We start from the raw sequence: 16090 nt of genomic DNA on the forward strand, positions 1-16090 counted from the left end.
TGAAACTAATATAACATTGTAAAACAACTATACTTCAATAAAATATATATATATATATAAATGTTTAAACCTATTTATCAATGTTAATGGGGTCTCTATGAAAGAAAAAAATAAATTTTACTACTTTTTTTTTTATTACTTTCTTCTCCAGACTCCATCCCCCAGGTATAGAAATCTATAGCTTTATAGATCCAGAATGTTTTTACGTAGTGACATTTCTCTCTCTCTCTCTCTCTCTTTTTTTTTTTTTTTCTGGCCATGCCACAAGGCTTGTGGGATCTTAGTTTCCTGACCAGGGATTGAACCTGGATACCAGCAGTGAAAGTACCAAGTCCTACCAAGTCCACTGGACCACCAGGAAATTCCCTGAAATTTCTCTTTTAACTATAGAAATTGGCAGTAAACTTCTTCACCACATTCATAATAATTACTTTATACTTAACTGTTCTACTGGTCATTCACTGACCACTGTCTTCTTATTACTTCTTCCCATTTCTTAATTCTTTATTTTGATTCATTTTCCAATTGGTTGAAATATATTTTAGAGCATTTTTTTTTCAGAATGTGGTTGGTATAATTTCTGAGTGATTTCTTGTCTTAAAATGTCTTTAGTTTCTGTTGTAGGGAAGTGTTATATGGCTCTGATCTTTTTTTTTTAATAAGTAATTAATGTTTTCCCCCTCATTAAGTTTTTGTTTTGTTTTGCTTTCATGAATTGTTGACATCTTGCTAGGTTAGGTCTGGGTGTGTGTGTGTGTGTGTGAAAGCTGTGTATGTAAATCTATATTAAATCCTTTCTGGTACTTAGTGAGTTTCTCTGGTGGAAAGTCTCACATCTTCAGAGATTTTCTTCAATTTTTTTCTTTGATTTTGGCTTCTTTTTCATCTGATCAGTTCCCCCTGACTATAACTCCTAGTTGTAGCATGGTTTTAAACTTCCTTTCTGTTCTAAAATACCTAGAGATATGTCATGTTTCTACTAGACAGTGATTCTCAGTGATGGTGAAATTTGATGAGAAGGAGACCTTATGAGTAGTGGTCTTCCTCTGCTGATCTCTTTTTTTATTGGGCGTGGCATTTCACCATTCTATATTGGAATTTTATCTCATGAGAAGGAAAATCGTTTGCTTTGGATAGGTAGCTTTGTCTGAGATATGGGTACTGTGAAGTTGCACATCATTTTAGCCTTTGTTTGAAAAGTTGTTTGATACAAAATTGTACTCACTGCTGTCAGGTAGGACACAAGTGACATTACATCTTGATGTATCTTTCCAGAGAAAAGAAAGAAAAAACAAAAAATACCCTACCACTGTATAACAATGTATATTGGATCTCCTAAACTGTATTTCTTTTTATTTCTTTCATAATTTTCTGCTTTTTTTCTCTTAGTTTAGGGGAAATTTCTTGAGTTGATATTCTGTATGATATTCACTAGTTAGGTTTACTGCAGTTTACCGTCTGCTGGTTACTATCTTCATTGGGAGTTTTGTTTTGGCAATTGCGTTTTTCTCCTCTAAGAATGTTCTTTTCATATTGCTCCGTTTTGTTTGTTTTCTGACCACGCCACGCTGCATGTGGGATCTTAGTTCCCCGACCAGGGATCAAACCCATGCCCCCTGCAGTGGAAGTGCAGAGTCTTAACCACTGGACTGCCAGGAAAGTCAGTTGTTCCTCTTTTATGATAGCCTGTTCTCATCAACGTGGCAGTCTCAAGTCCCATTGAGATTTTTTTGTTTTCTCCTGTTTGTGGCAATAGCTCTGTCTCCTGAGAGGCTGCTTGTCCTGAACACACGGATGGGTCCACTCCTTTTGAATTGCTGGATATTTTTATATCCAGTGATTGTCCCTCTATTGTGTATATGTTTGAAGGGATATTTGCATACGTTCTGTAGCTGAAATAGGTTCTTTAGAAATTGTGTAGGCCTCTGTACAGTTTTTTATTCTGGAACAGGCTCCCTTTGGTAACCCAAAGCCTGCTGGTAGAATCCCCGCCCAGTCAACCTAGTGCATCTGCCATCGCAGTGCCCTACTCCACTCAGCAGGCTTCCCTGCAGTCTCAGAGCTATGCTGTAACCATGGGCTGCCTCCAGTCTCTAGTGACACCACCGGAGACTCGAGTAGATTCAAATTTGTCCTCCTGCTTCAACCTCCAGCTCTCGGCCAGGGGCCATTTGTGAGGCTGGTTTGTGTTTGTGGGTTGCAGAATTGAAAGCAGGGAAGTTGTTTTGTGATCCACTCTGCTCTACACACATACTCTGCTGAAGGCTTCCAAAGCATAGGACCCCTCTTTGGAATCCAGGGGTGATATTTAGCCAAACTGGACCACTTGTGGTTGTCTAACCTTTCCCCCCACCCCGTGTATTTTTGTCTCTACCTGAAATACTTTCTTCTTAATCCCCATTTCCATCTGTGGAGATTCTATGTATCATTTACTTCCCAGCTTAATGCCACTTTTTTCCAGAAACTTTCTCAGATTCCCTCCACCATACCGTGATCACCCCTTTGTTGTATGTTCTGCTTTATAGTCTAGCTCTCCATATCTTTGTCACCCCCTTTCCATATGCATTATGAGCTACTTGAGTTTGGGAACCATGTCTTGCTTGCCTTTATATGGAGAAATATTAGAATGAAGAAGTTAGAGGAAGCCAGGTTTGAGTCCCCATTCAACACTTACCATGAAACTTTGGACAAGTAAGTTCCTTAACCTTTCTGAGTGGATGTTCTCCTCAAGAAAATGGGCATAACAGTAGTACCTACCTCATGATGCGGTTTTGAAGATTAAATGAGATAACATAGCACAGTGAACATTGAGATAAATCTTAGTTTTGTTTCTGTACCCCTTACAGCACCTAGCTCACGTAGCATCTTATCCACACCGGCCTTCAGTTCATGGTGACTGAATGAACGCAGATCAGAGTGCTTTTCGCAAAACTCACTTTTGGGTTGAGTCAGTGGCAGAGCCCAGGAAAGAATCCGGGGTTCCTGAGTATCTTAGACACGTTCCCACCTGCACCTGCTGAGTAAGTGGGTCTTCACATGCCTTTCATAAAGTGTCTAGAATCGAGGAGGAGGGATTTGTTTGTTTTTGTTTGTTCATTTGTTTGTTTAACAAACTGTAGCCTTGCTATAAGGGAGAGAGAACTCGGTTTGGTTGGTTGGATTTTCAAATAATCAGTTACTTTCTTGTCTGGGTTGAAGTTTTAGAAAGAAATAGCCACAAATGGAAGCTCAAAAGAGAAGCAACATAGTGTTACGGTGGAAACATCTGATTCCAAGTAGAGTTTCAGATGGTTGTTGATTGTTAAGTCCTCCTCCAACATGCTCCACAAACCCACCAATCAGCGAATGTGCTAATTCTATGGGTGGTTCTTCCTCTGCTGTTCTTCGGTATGCTGAAGGTGGCATGTCATCTCCCTCTGTCAGATTCTTGTCTAGTAAGGTAGGAAAATCTCTTCCTTGATTATGTAGCTTTGACTAAGCTGAGGGATGTGATTATATCTTTTTAGTGGAAGGAAACTTTTGTAATTGCATCTCTCATTGATTATTACACTTGTGGGCGGATGGGTAGAAGGGCGGTAAACACTGTGAAGTAAATATGCCTTCTAGGAAATTCTCCTCTTTCATAATTTACCTCTAGGCCTGCACTGCCCCCAGTCTTGGAAACTTGCTGGATATGATGTACCAGGAGCCAGCACGATGGTGCTACACATTCCAGACATTTTCTTTTATGAGCCGCCTGAAAGTACAGTTGGAGCCCTTCCCTGAGAAACTCTTAGAGGCCAAGCAGGCAGTACAGATCTTTGAGAGGTCTGTATACAGCGACAGGTAAGACCCTGAGCCCTCCAGCAGTCACAAGCTCTGTGCTTAGCGCTGCATGTTTTCTCCTCTTGCTCAGACTCTGCACTGCTCTTGTCATTGAAAATGATACTTGAAAAAATTGTCTTTTTAAAGACAACACTATACAGATTTGTTCAGACTTATAATTTCACAGTTACCATATATGTCAAGAAAGGAGACTGTGTTTTTCATAATCTGAATGCATTTAATTTCTCACATTGGCACTGATTATGTTTCCTTATTCTTTTCTAGCATAGAAGCAGGCGGGTAGCTACCTAGTATAACCATTACATGCTAAAAGGCACAGAATAGACACTTAAGTAGCAGCATATGTTCTAGGAAACCAAATGAATCAGTGGTTGGTTATCACCTGGGAGAAAAAAGCAGTCGGAATTAAAATGTGTTCCTAAAATGATAGGAGAAATAAATTTATCCTTTTTTTAAATTCTTCAAGAAAGGATTTCTGAGTAGAAATAGCAGACTTGTAAAATTGGCTTCTATCTTGGATTTAACCTTTTTTGACCCTTTGTTGTGTGGCAGGGCTTATTGTTGGCCAGAATCTGTAAGAGACATCCAATCTCTTACAGGTCAGACGAAGAGCATCATCCTGACCACCTGAGGGAGTGAGATGAGGAGTCACTTTTAATGAAAGCTCGCAGATAACTTGGGAATTCAGCCCGTCTGTTCTAGAGGAGCTAGTCCATCTATGCTCTGGAATTCCTGGTTCTGCCACAAAACCAGTCTGTGACTTGTGTATAAGCCATTTGAAGATGAAGTGAGGGTGCCTTAATCTGGACATCACTGAGGGTTTTTTATCTGAAGGTTATGAATGACCTCTGTCAGTGTGAAATGGTGGCATGATGGTCTATCTTAAGCCCCTTGAGTTATCAAAATGGAAAATGTTGCATTTTTATTGTCCACTCACTTCTGAAAACACTAGATTGGTTACCCATTCAATTCCAAATTAGAAAAACTAGCTCTGCTCCTTAGTGCTCCCATAAAGCCTCCTGGAGGGAAAAAAATAAGAATACATTTGTAAATGTATTGTGATTTTTTTTTTTTAGACATTACTTAAAAATCATTCAAGATACATAAAACAAACCCTATAGACTAGGCATTCCTTCTCTGTGGACCCCAAGAGAGAGCCTACTCTTTATAAAAGCGAAATATGTGAATTATAAATGGTTGGGCTATAGATTTTAGTTCTTTTTCAACTGTTGGATATCCTACTACCTATTTTCCTTTCCCCTCTCCCAAGCCATGCCTCTTGAATTAGGAAGATGCATTACATATTACTACCTGCTTGGAAACATTCACCATCTTTTTTTTTTTTGGCCTCGCCGTGCAGCATGTGGGATCTTAATTCCCTGACCAGGGATCGAACCTGTGTCCCCTGCAGTGGAAGCTCTGAGTCTTAACCACTGGACCGCCAGGGAAGTCCCTACCATCAGTCTTTTGATTTCCAGCCCTTTAGTGAGATAGACATGTGAGAGACCCCTTAGAAATAGAATACTTTGTTTAGAAGGTACAAAACCTTGGGACTTCTACTCCTTTAAACATTTATCCATTTATTCATTTGCTCAGCACAGATTTGTTGAATGCCGCCTATGTTTAGGCACTGGACAGCAGCAGTAAGCAGAGCAGACCCAGTCCTTGCCTTCACGGTGACCTTAGTCTAACGGGGAACTTTGAGACTGCACGTGTGCTTATGTGTGTTATATGTGTTCCAAAGGAGGAACATGGCTTGTTTGGGAGAGTGGATGACAGGGAGGGAGAAATCGAAATCTTTTCTGTTTGAGTTGAAAGAAAATAATAGCATGTGGTTTTAGAGCAGGGACCTTTATGCCTAGGTCCTTAAGCTGGTTCTTCCCTGCAGCCCCTGCATTCGGGCTGCAGGGTTCCCTCCCCTCAGCAGTCAGCACCACGGCCTTCTATGCCCTCTTGCCCCTTCACCACCAGCTCTGGAGAAATAAAGAAGTGCTCATCTTCAAAAAAGGCGAGGGCCCTTTTATAGGACTTATTAACAGATATTTACTTTCTCTTTATAAGATCTTAATTTCCATGTTACCTGTGAAGAAGCTGAAAACATTTTTCAGATACTGAATTAGAAATTCGCCTCTTTTCTTTGTTGCCTTCAGCTAGGCTTTAGCTAAGCCATTCCAGACTGGAAGAGTTGACTTCTGGAGCTCCCAAATTAGTGCCTTCATAGCCTAATGATGAAGTAGTTACAGTGACAGCTAAGGTGTCTTGAGTACTATGTGCCAGTCACTCTTGTAAGCACCTTGTAAGTATTACATACAGTCCTCACAACTCTGTGAGTTGCGTTCAACTGTTACCTTTGTACAGAGGAAGAAGCAGGCTGAGAGTTTGATGTCTTGCCCCTGGTGACACAGCTAGTGAATTTTGAAGCCAGGCCAGACTCAGGAGTGTGACTCTGCAAGCCATTCTCTTATTGCAACACTCGCAGCCTTGCGGTGTATACTTCCCTGAGCCATTCATAGATAAGGATTCTGAATTTCATTTTCCCAGAAGTAGCCAGTTGCTGAGCGTTGCCTTAGAAACTGGAGTTCATTGTTCAGGATGTAAATTGTGTTTTGTATCAAGATGCCTGAGGTTTGAAAGCAGAACTGACCCTCCTGACATGATGGTTTCTAGTTAACTCTTATTTCCTATTCACCAGATCCTCCTTTAGTTATGGAAGTAAGCAAGGGGCAAAACTAGTTTGGTTTTTAGATTTAGCTTTCTTGTATCTGGATTAGAAGCTCAGAAGCGGAGGAAGCAAGAGCTTATATGTGCTTGCTTTGGAGGAGAGTCTGCTTTCTTGCTAATACTGCAGTTAGTAGGAAGTGCATTTACTGCTCCATAGGTGACACCGTTTAAATACAGTTCCTGCTCTACTTCTCAAGTAGGCAAAAAGTTGGCTCAGTAGCCTGGAGACTCAGAAGGCTTGAGTCCTTAAATTAAAAGTGGTGGGTGCTTTATACTAGATTGGCTTTTTGTTTGGGGGTTTACTTGCAGTAATAATAAGGAAATCTTAAAAGTTTGAGCTTACATGCAAGTTTGAGTTTACATGCACCATTTGCTATATGTTTTGACTGGTTTCCAGCAGGGAAAATTGTTAGCGACCAATGATATTCTCTTTCAGTGTTCCTTTTCTTCCAGTGGATTAATCCATCCAGAGAGCTGTGATTTTGGCCTCTGAAGTCTAAATTCTATTCTCATCTTAGTGTTGAGCAAGGAGGGAGAGACATAGGTGAAGAATTCAGATTTCTTAAAGATGGGTGAGGAACTAGAAAGGTTAAGTGTCAACTATACTTCAGTTAAAACAGAAAAAGAAAAAAAAGATTGATGAGGAGCTAGAAAGGTTAAGTGGTTTGGACAGACATGGAACAAGTTGGTTATTGATTTTTTTTTTTTTGCTTCTCTCTTTCTTTGGCCTTTCATTCCCTTTCCCATTCTCCTCCCCTCTCCCCATCCTACTTACATTTCCAATCAGGTATATCTTTGCAAAGACTCTTTTTGAAAATGGTTCCCTCAGTGACATCGAATGGCATATCTATCAGGACTGGCATTATTTTCTCCTGCAGGAGTTTGCCAGCCGGCTCAGATTACATGGCTTCATCTACCTCCAGGCTGCTCCCCAGGTAACACAGAATTTAAAGCCTTAGACTTTAGGGCCATATGAAACTTAAGAGGTGATGTTCTCTGAGCCCCTGATTTTCCAGTTGGAGAAGGTCGATTGTGGGTATTACCTGGAGCACGGAGAGCAATGGATGAGTAGCCTCCCATCCTAGCGTGAGCACCCACAGGCTTTCTGAAGCAGAGTGCTAAAGCCAATGCCTGTGCGTAGAAAGTGTCCTTCTTGCTGTAGCAACCACACAGAGAAAATTGGGCTTTATGTTTATCACCAGGGTCTGCAGGTTCGACCCTCTGATCAGCTAACCTGTAGCCAGTTGCCTCAGCTTTTCCTTCCCTCTAACTGGGTCATCAGAGTCTGTGATGGTCTTGGTGGTTTCCTGAATAGCATGTCAGGAGGAGGAAAAGTGTTTCCTCACCTCATCCTGATACCATCCTAATTTATAGTCTCCTTTTGAACCTTAAGGGTGCCACTGGTAAGGCAAGATGGACTGTGGAAGTTGCATCCCATGACCCTCTGACTTGGACCTTGGAGCCAGCCCAGCACACAGTAGGGTGATGTTATGGCAGCAGCACTGGAGTCTCTGGAGACAGCAGTGGTCCTTAGCTCTGCCAACAGGCAGTGACCGTGCGCAGGCCCTGGAAACCTTTCCCCAGAGGAGTCCTTGTCTGTCAAATCCAGTGTCTCAGGCTAGTGATTTCTAAGGGCTCTTCTGGAGTGGGAGTCAAGGCAGGGGTTATTTTTTGAGGGATGTGTTGTTCTCACCTTTTTAGACAAATATCTGACATACAGTCAAATGCCAGATATACCACATTATCTTAGGAGGGAAAGCTCCCTTCAGGCTAGAGGCCGTGCTCTTAGAGACAGGACTGAGTCTTGTGGAAGGGGGAAGGCTGAGAGCAGATTGACTGATCAGAAAATGGGTGGGAGAGCCCCAGCTGCACAGACTCACAGGAGCCAGAGACGACAGGACCGGATGGAAGGGCCTGACCAGTTTGAATGCCTTGGGTGTGACAGGGACCAGGTATTGGGGCTCTTTGTGTCAGGAGCTTCTGAAGATTGTGAGGCAGAAGCTAGATCATAGGAGGAAATAAAGAGATTACACGGAAGTAAATAGAGTCTCAGGTTTAAAGTGAAACTTAGCTAGAGATGCAGTGAAGCCAGAGGGCTGAGAACCTTCTGTGAAAATAATGAAGCTGAAAGTAGCTGCCTTGCGTATTTATGACTTCTTGCACAGTAGTCTTCATTGCCTGGGAGCAGGAATAGAAGAGGCCAATTATGAGGGTGATTGTACTGTAGGGGCAGGGATTGGTGTCAGTGATTAGGGGAAAAGGAGACCCCTGCCAAAAGGATGGTTTGAAGTAGCTGAGTGTAGGGTTCAGGGTGAGAGGAAAATCCTGGCCCCCAGGAGGGCTCATGGATGAGTAAGAGCATTGTGGACTTGAACTGAGTGAAGATTGTGGTTGGATTTTGAAGAGGTGACAGGTTTCCAGTAGGAGTTCATGGGATGGATAGTTGAAAGCAGAAGTAGATTGAGGGGCTAAGCATTAAGAGAAGAATTGAAAGTACTGACCTAGCCTTTTCCTGGTTCCTAACCTAACCTAACCTAACCTGCTGGGACACTGGGACCCAGCAAGGGAAGGAAGAACGTCTTCCTCACTTCTTTGTGTACTTGGAATGACTTTGTGAGAAGAGACAATGATGATGACAGTGGTGGTGGTGACTGTTATTTTTATGGTGTGGCTGATACATCTTTTTGGAGAGACGAATTGGGGTATTTCAGCTGGGGTAGAATAAGGGTTGAAGGATTACTGCAACTTGATGGTAGAAAAAAATTGCTTATTCATTTTGATATTGAATGGGGATTTTGGTGCTATTTTGATGGCATTAGAGCCAGGAACCAGGAATGTCGATATCCTTCCCCTGAAGTCACCACTGACCTCTTCTGTGAGACCCAAAGGGAACTATATCTAAGAGAGAGCAGAACAGAAGTGAAAACATCTCTGTGTAGAAAGCTGTGCAAGTGCTCAATCCCCTGGCAGATGCTACGTTTAGAGCTCGAGGGATGGGCTCAAGTAGGGCCTTTTGCTCCTTCCCACCTACTCTCCCCTAAATTGTAAAAAGCAAGCGAGCCAACAGTAAAAAATCAGAAGAGAAATGGCTGGGCCTCAGTGCCCCATGGAATCGGGAAGAGAGAGTGCAGCTGGCCAGTGTGCCTCCAAGAGCCAGGCCGTGTTTGCAGTCTGGACACAGCGTGCTGCAAAGGCCTGGGAACAAGTGGCACCTGGATGCTGGGCTTGAGAAGCACAGCGGCCAGACCCACTAGCAGTCACTGTCCAGTTGCTGTCTCTGACTTCAAGCAGTCCGAACAGCAGCTCTTCCGGCGGTGAGGATGCAGCGGGCAGGGGAATGAAGGGGCAGCTGCCATTTCCAGCTGCACTGTCTTTCCTATTCACATTCAGTATGTCCTCCCCATGAGGACTGAGGTAAAGAGGGACCAGACTAAAGCACTGTCTGCACAGGTTTTTTTTTTTTTAAAGAACTTGTTGTAACCATATCAGTAAAGCAACAATTATGCCAAATGCTCAAAATAGAAGTTTACCTAGGCTTCTGGAGGGAAGAAAAGTTTGCTCTATTAAGCAAATTAACAGTGCAAAGGGAAATGATAGCCCAGTTTAGCAGGCGAGACTTTAGCATCAATGTTTGCCTGCCAGCAATGAATGAATAATTATAGCTTTTATAAAAAGAATTGCTCTGCCCTGTGTATAATTGAAACCATAAAGCCACATTCTAAAAAATACGCATTTTCATTAATTCTGATAATATTTTTCTCTCAGGAAAACTAGGTAGCTTTGCTATATTTAGAAATCCTGAAGCTACCTTGCTGGCAGGAATGTGAATTGGTCAGCCTCTAAGGAGGCAGCTTGGCAGCCTGTACCAGCAGTGCACATACTTTTGACCTATTAATCATGCTCCTTGGAATTTACTCCATAAATATGCTCCCACATGGGCAAAATGGTTCATGTGCAAGGCAACATTGTTTACAATAGCAAGTTATTGTAAACAGCCCAGTAGTCATCAGTAGGGACCGGTTGAATAGATTATGCTCCATCCATGCACTGATCAATTCTGAAGTCATGAAAAAGAACTAGAAAGTACTATGCTGACATGTGACAATCTTCAAGACATATTGTTAAGTAAAGAAAAATAAGAACTAAGTGCGTGGTAGGAGACCTTTTATATGTATGGGTTTTTTTTTTAAAGGTGGGGTTAAGAATGTGAAATGCGTGAATCTCTCTGAAAGTATACAACAAGTCACTAACACCTGTCATCAGTGGGGTGGAGACTGGGTATCAGGAAGTCAGTGGTGTAAAGCTGTGTGATGGGCAGGCAGGGGAACAAGGGGAGACGTCTGGAAGCAGTCAGTGATGAGGATGCCAGTAGGGGCAGGATGACCGAAGGAGAAAGAGGAGGTTCAGAGCCAAGGAAAGCAGAAATGGAAAAGAGTCAAGTAGGAGCAAAAGGCCGGTAGAGATAGTCTAGGTCAGAAATGAAAATGTTCAGTGAGTATGTGCAACAAATATTTATTGACCACCTGCTCTACCAGGCCCTGCGCTCAGCCCTGAACCAGACGGACTCTGGCCTGCCTCCTGGGTCTCCCCCAGTCACTGTGCCCTTAGAGCACCCTGTGCAGACCTCCCTCTGTCACCTGATACAGCTGAAATGCCACTGGGGGTCTGTGTTTGTCCAGGGCCTAGCGTAGCACCTGGCTCGCAGAGTGGTGCTGAGTAAGCTGGTACCAGAGATAAAGGCAGAGCCGTGCCTCTTCTGGGAAGCGCCTCTGACTGCCTAAGCCCAACTGCTGCCTCCCTTATCTGACCGCCACACTTAAGATCCAAACCTCCCAGTTCAGCACTTGATTTGCTATTTTGTGTACGTCGTTTTACTTGTTATCTAACTAGATTATAGAATCCCTAGGACAAGGACTTCAACTAAGTTTAGAGCAGTTCTTAATTCAGGGGAAAGAGATGAAAAGGGGTAAGTGCTAAAAGTATTAACATGTTAGATCTGTGTTAATCAGTTTGAAAAGTTGGATATAAGATCATAAATGAAATGTGTTTATATGATTTTCTTTCCTTAGAGGAAAGATGGGACAAGAGGGAAACAGCAAAGACTCTGCATCTTTAGGGCTATTGTACCCTACGTTTGGGGATAAAGTTTACATTGGGAATAAAGTTTAAATGTTTGAAAGAGAGAAGTCCTAAATCAGTGAGTTAATCTACTTGTTCTTCCCAGGACAGATGACATTGAATAATAAAGCATTTGCCAGGGAGAGAGAGGAAGGAAGGCAATTCAGGCAAAGCAAACATTCAGAGCAAAAGTTTTGAGATGTGCAAGAGCTTGATCTGTACCGCAGTCAGGAGGCCAAATCTGGCTGAAGCCATGGGTCCAGGGGAGGAAGGAGCTAAGGAAGTTGAAAGTGGAGAGTTAGGAGGGGTGGCCAGACTCTGGAAGTGGCCTTGTATGGCCAGTAAAGGAGAAGCTGACATTCCCTGAGCCATTGTGCTTCAAACTTTCTGATCAGAGTGAAATTATGCACACTCTGGAAGGAGTGGAGGATGGAGAGTTCGTCTCAAGCCTCACTTTTTTTACTTCTTTACCTTTGACCTATGCAGAATTTGCATTGTGCCCCGGAGTGAGTGTTTGATATGATACGAAAGAGATGTTTCAAATTACTTACCCTTTGGTAAATATGATGTTCCTCATACTTCCTTGAATCCGGGCTGAAGACGATAAGGACCCTGTGAGGTATTTTAAGCAAGGAGAGTGATACCGTTACAGTCAACCCTCCATATCTGCAGACACAGACCCCACTGATGTGGAGAGCCCACTGTCATTTCATACACATAAGGGACTTGAGCAGCCTTGGATATTTGTATCCTCAGGGGGTCCTGGAACCAACCCACCCTTACCACAGATACCGAGGGACAACTGTATATTGCGATACTCTGGAAGGGTGGACTGAGCAGGAAAACTGGGAGGAAAGACAGCATTTGCCAGGAACTTGATGGGCTCCCTCTGTAAATCTTCACAGCAACCCCTGGGATTGATGAAGGGGGAGGAAATGGAAGCCCACAAAGCTTGCCCCGCTGCTGCCTGGTGAAGACGGGAATTTAACCCTGGACTTTGAGACTTTAGGGCCTGTGCTCTTTCCACATGCTTCACCGCTTCCGGGAGGCAGGGAGCCAGAAGGCGCTTGCTCGTAGTCCAGGTGAGAGATGATGAGGCCTGACCAGGGCAGAGGTGAGAGAGGCAAGGTGAGAGCCAGCTGAAGAGAGATTAAAGAGAATTCGGTGACTTCCTGGATGTGGCTGGGAGGAGGAAAAAAAGGTTAATTCCAGGTTCCCAGGGTAGATGATGTTTGTTATTAACCTGTGATTGAATAAAAAAACAAGGCAGCAGAAGCAAAGTCTTAGTGCTAGTGCCCAGGATAGACATGGCAAGTGGGTCTGAGAGCACCCCAGCTTCTGTAACAGCTGAAATAACCAAAGAGCTCAGCAGATCCTGGGGATTGTCTTTCAGGTTTGTCTGAAGAGGCTACACCTGAGGGCCAGGGAAGAGGAGAAAGGAATTGAGTTGGCGTATCTTGAGCAGCTGCATGCTCAGCATGAAGCCTGGCTTGTCCGCAAAACAACCCCGTAAGTGGAGAAGAGAGCAGCAGTGGACAGAGGCCTGCCTTCCTGCAGCCAGTCATTAAAGTACAGGAAGTTCAACATGCAGCCCCTTAAGCAGGTTCAGAATGTGCTGGAAGTGGTTGGAATTGTCAAGCATTATCCAAATCAGAAATTTAATATTGGATATAATCTATATATTCCAGTAAACTTTTGATTAGATTCTGTTTCTCCAGCTCTTTTGTTTTTTGACATTCCCTGACTGACCGTGGTGATTGATTATGATGACATAGTTGGCTCAGGGTAAAGGGCTGAAAAACTGTAGAGAAATTGTCAATGTACTAAGTTGACATTCCTAGTTTCAGCCTTTCCTCCCTTCAGGCTTGGTGTGGTGTCCATTTAAAATGTTTGAGGCTCCGACCTTCAGTATCAGTCTCAAGACTAAAGAGGAATTTCAGCCTCATCTTCCCAGCCAACTTTATGGAATTCTTTTTCTAAACTACTGTTTACATGAAATTTCCTTAAGAAGGTATGTGACCTTAGATCTGTTCTGAATTATTAAGACTGGTGAGTATGTGAAACCTGCCATCTTTTTTCTGTTCCCTAAATGTTCATGCTTCTTATAGGCTCTGCTCTGAGGCTCTGCTGAACATTCCAGTGCTGGTATTGGATGTCAATGATGATTTTTCTGAAGAAGTAACCAAACAAGAAGCGCTCCTGAAGAGGGTGGGGAAGACCTTAACTCCTGCTTTCTAGTAGATTTCCTTTTTTGCGCTTTTATTGCTTCAGACTTCAGTATGGGCCCTGTGCATTGTGCCTCACATTGCATTTCACACTCCAAAGCCTGTGGGGCCTTGTAGAAGTTAGTAACATAATCCCTGTTCTCTAATATTTTGGGCCAATAACTGTTAAATACTTGACTTGTAATATGTGCTTTCCAGCTGACTCCCTCCTCTAAGGTATTCTAGAACTAGGGAAATGAGACTTCTGGATTCTATCCAGCTCTGCCACTTGATACTGTAGGACCCTGGGCAGGTCACATTTCCTTTCCATACCTATTTTCCCTTCCTCACAAAAACTCATGGGCTTGGCTACATATGCATTATGGATGGACTATTGTGTAGTCTCCTGAAAATGTGAAATTAACTTTTGGTTTTTCTCTTTCCCACAGGTAAACACCTTTGTAAAGAATCTATAACCAGTACCAGGATGTTCTAGCTGTGATCTGGGCTGTCTGACTTTTTGAAGCCAGAAGAATACCAAGTCACCCACCTTCCCATCCCCACTCCAATCTCCTTTTACACCTAGAGTGCTCTGACACTCAGGGGTTAGGTTTCTATTACCCTTGGACCCTGCCTTTGTCTTCCTTTATATCTCAAGGACTTCTTAAATAAAGTCTACATTTTTGTGGATTTTGCTATCCAGTTGTTCATTTATTTCAGCGTGTGTCTACTGGTGCCTGCTCTGAGCTCCCCTCTAGACTGGCCATTTTCACGTGAGAAAAGTCTTTGCTTTTCTTCTTCTTGAATCCTTCACCAGCCAGACTTCCCTGTGTGTTCACTGGCTCCTTCTGACATGCCAGGGCGGGAACTGCTTCTAGGACCCCTAACCAAGCTCTGCCTTAGTCATGAAGAAGGGAAGTAAAGTGACTCAGGAGTGGGTGGATGCTCAAGTGTGAGTCCCCAGAGCCAGGAAATGGAGCCCAAACTCCAGGAAGCTCCTCTGTCTCTTCCCATCCAGCACTCTTGGTTTGGGGGATGGGGTGGGGATTTAGACCTTTGTCTTAGAGCTGAAGAACCTGGATGAAAGAAAGGGAGGGAAGGAGGGAGAGAACAAATCATGAGCCTAAAAGTTCAGCATCTGATATTTAGGGTTCGGTCATCCTGGCACTCTGGCCTGCTCCAAACACCTGACCCAGTGAGTTTCAGTTGACCTTAATGGAGTGAATCTGTCTATGCTGGAAAGAAAGAAAATAATTTTGTGTGCTGCACTTCAAGCTTCAAGGACAGTTTATTGTTAAGAGAGAAAAATACATGGCTCTATAGAATGGAAGTGCTTCATTGAAAGAAGACTGCAGATCCACGATTCACCGGGATCGGAATTCCTGCTCTGAGCCCTTGACAGTTGCACAGGCCCGCAGGAAAATGAATGAGCTTGGGACCCAGAGTGTCCCAGGAGACAGAAACCTGGGTTTCCCTTCATGCTTGGGAAAACGAGTGTGAGACTGGTTTCTAACAACTGTGGGATGTTTTGAAATCGCACGGCATTTCTTTATCCTACTTTAAAAAAAATTTTTTTTTTAATTTATTTTTGGCTGCCTTGGGTCTTCATTGCTGTGCGCGGGGGCTACTCTTTGTTGTGGTGCGCGGACTTCTCCTTGTGGTGGCTTCTCTTGTTGCGGAGCACAGGCTGTAGGTGCGCGGGCTTCAGTAGTTGTGGCTCGCAGGCTCTCTAGAGCATGGACTCAGTAGTTACGGCGCACGGGCTCTAGAGAGCAGGCTAAGTAGTTGTGGCGCACGGGCTTAGTTGCTCCGCAGCATGTGGGATCTTCCCGGACCAGGGCTCGAACCCGTGTCCCCTGCATTGGCAGGTGGATTCTTAGCCACTGTACCACCAGGGAAGCCCCTATCCTGCTTAAGAAAATGTTAACAGCTTTACTGAGATGTAATTCACATACCATACAATTCACCCATTTAAAGTGTACAATTCAGTAGTTTTTAGTATAGTCATAGGGTCATGCAACCATCGCCACAATCAGTTCTAGAATGTTTTCATCACCCTCAGAAGAAATGCCACACCAGCTGCTGTCACTCCCCCACAATCCCCACCCACATGCGCCCCGCCCTGGGCAATCACCAGTCTACGTTCTATCTCTACTGATTGGCCTATTCTGGACATTTCATATAAATGGAATCACATACTATGTGGCCTTTTGTGACTGGCT

The 16090-nt window shown here is 43.5% G+C and overlaps 1 protein-coding gene across 5 annotated transcripts in view; it reads left to right on the forward strand.

Annotated features, from left to right (window-relative positions):
* The window catches only part of DGUOK (deoxyguanosine kinase), a 36110-nt gene extending 21564 nt beyond the window's left edge, over window positions 1-14546 (forward strand). Inside the window, exons 3-7 of one of the 5 annotated variants that reach the window (XM_082672658.1) lie at window positions 3638-3825; window positions 7334-7481; window positions 13058-13173; window positions 13773-13872; window positions 14318-14545. In XM_082672658.1, the coding sequence (XP_082528784.1) occupies window positions 3638-3825; window positions 7334-7481; window positions 13058-13173; window positions 13773-13872; window positions 14318-14344 (579 nt within the window). In that variant the 3' untranslated portion in view covers window positions 14345-14545. Of the gene's footprint in view, window positions 1-3637; window positions 3826-7333; window positions 7482-13057; window positions 13174-13527; window positions 13669-13772; window positions 14276-14317 lie in introns of those variants that run through there. The other 4 variants (XM_082672661.1, XM_082672657.1, XM_082672659.1 and 1 more) reach the window with 4 other exon arrangements.
* Window positions 14547-16090: the final 1544 nt, after the last annotated feature.

The sequence above is a fragment of the Grampus griseus genome (genome assembly GCF_964374135.1).
Source record: "Grampus griseus genome assembly, chromosome: 15".
NCBI classification, from domain to species: Eukaryota; Metazoa; Chordata; class Mammalia; order Artiodactyla; family Delphinidae; genus Grampus; species Grampus griseus.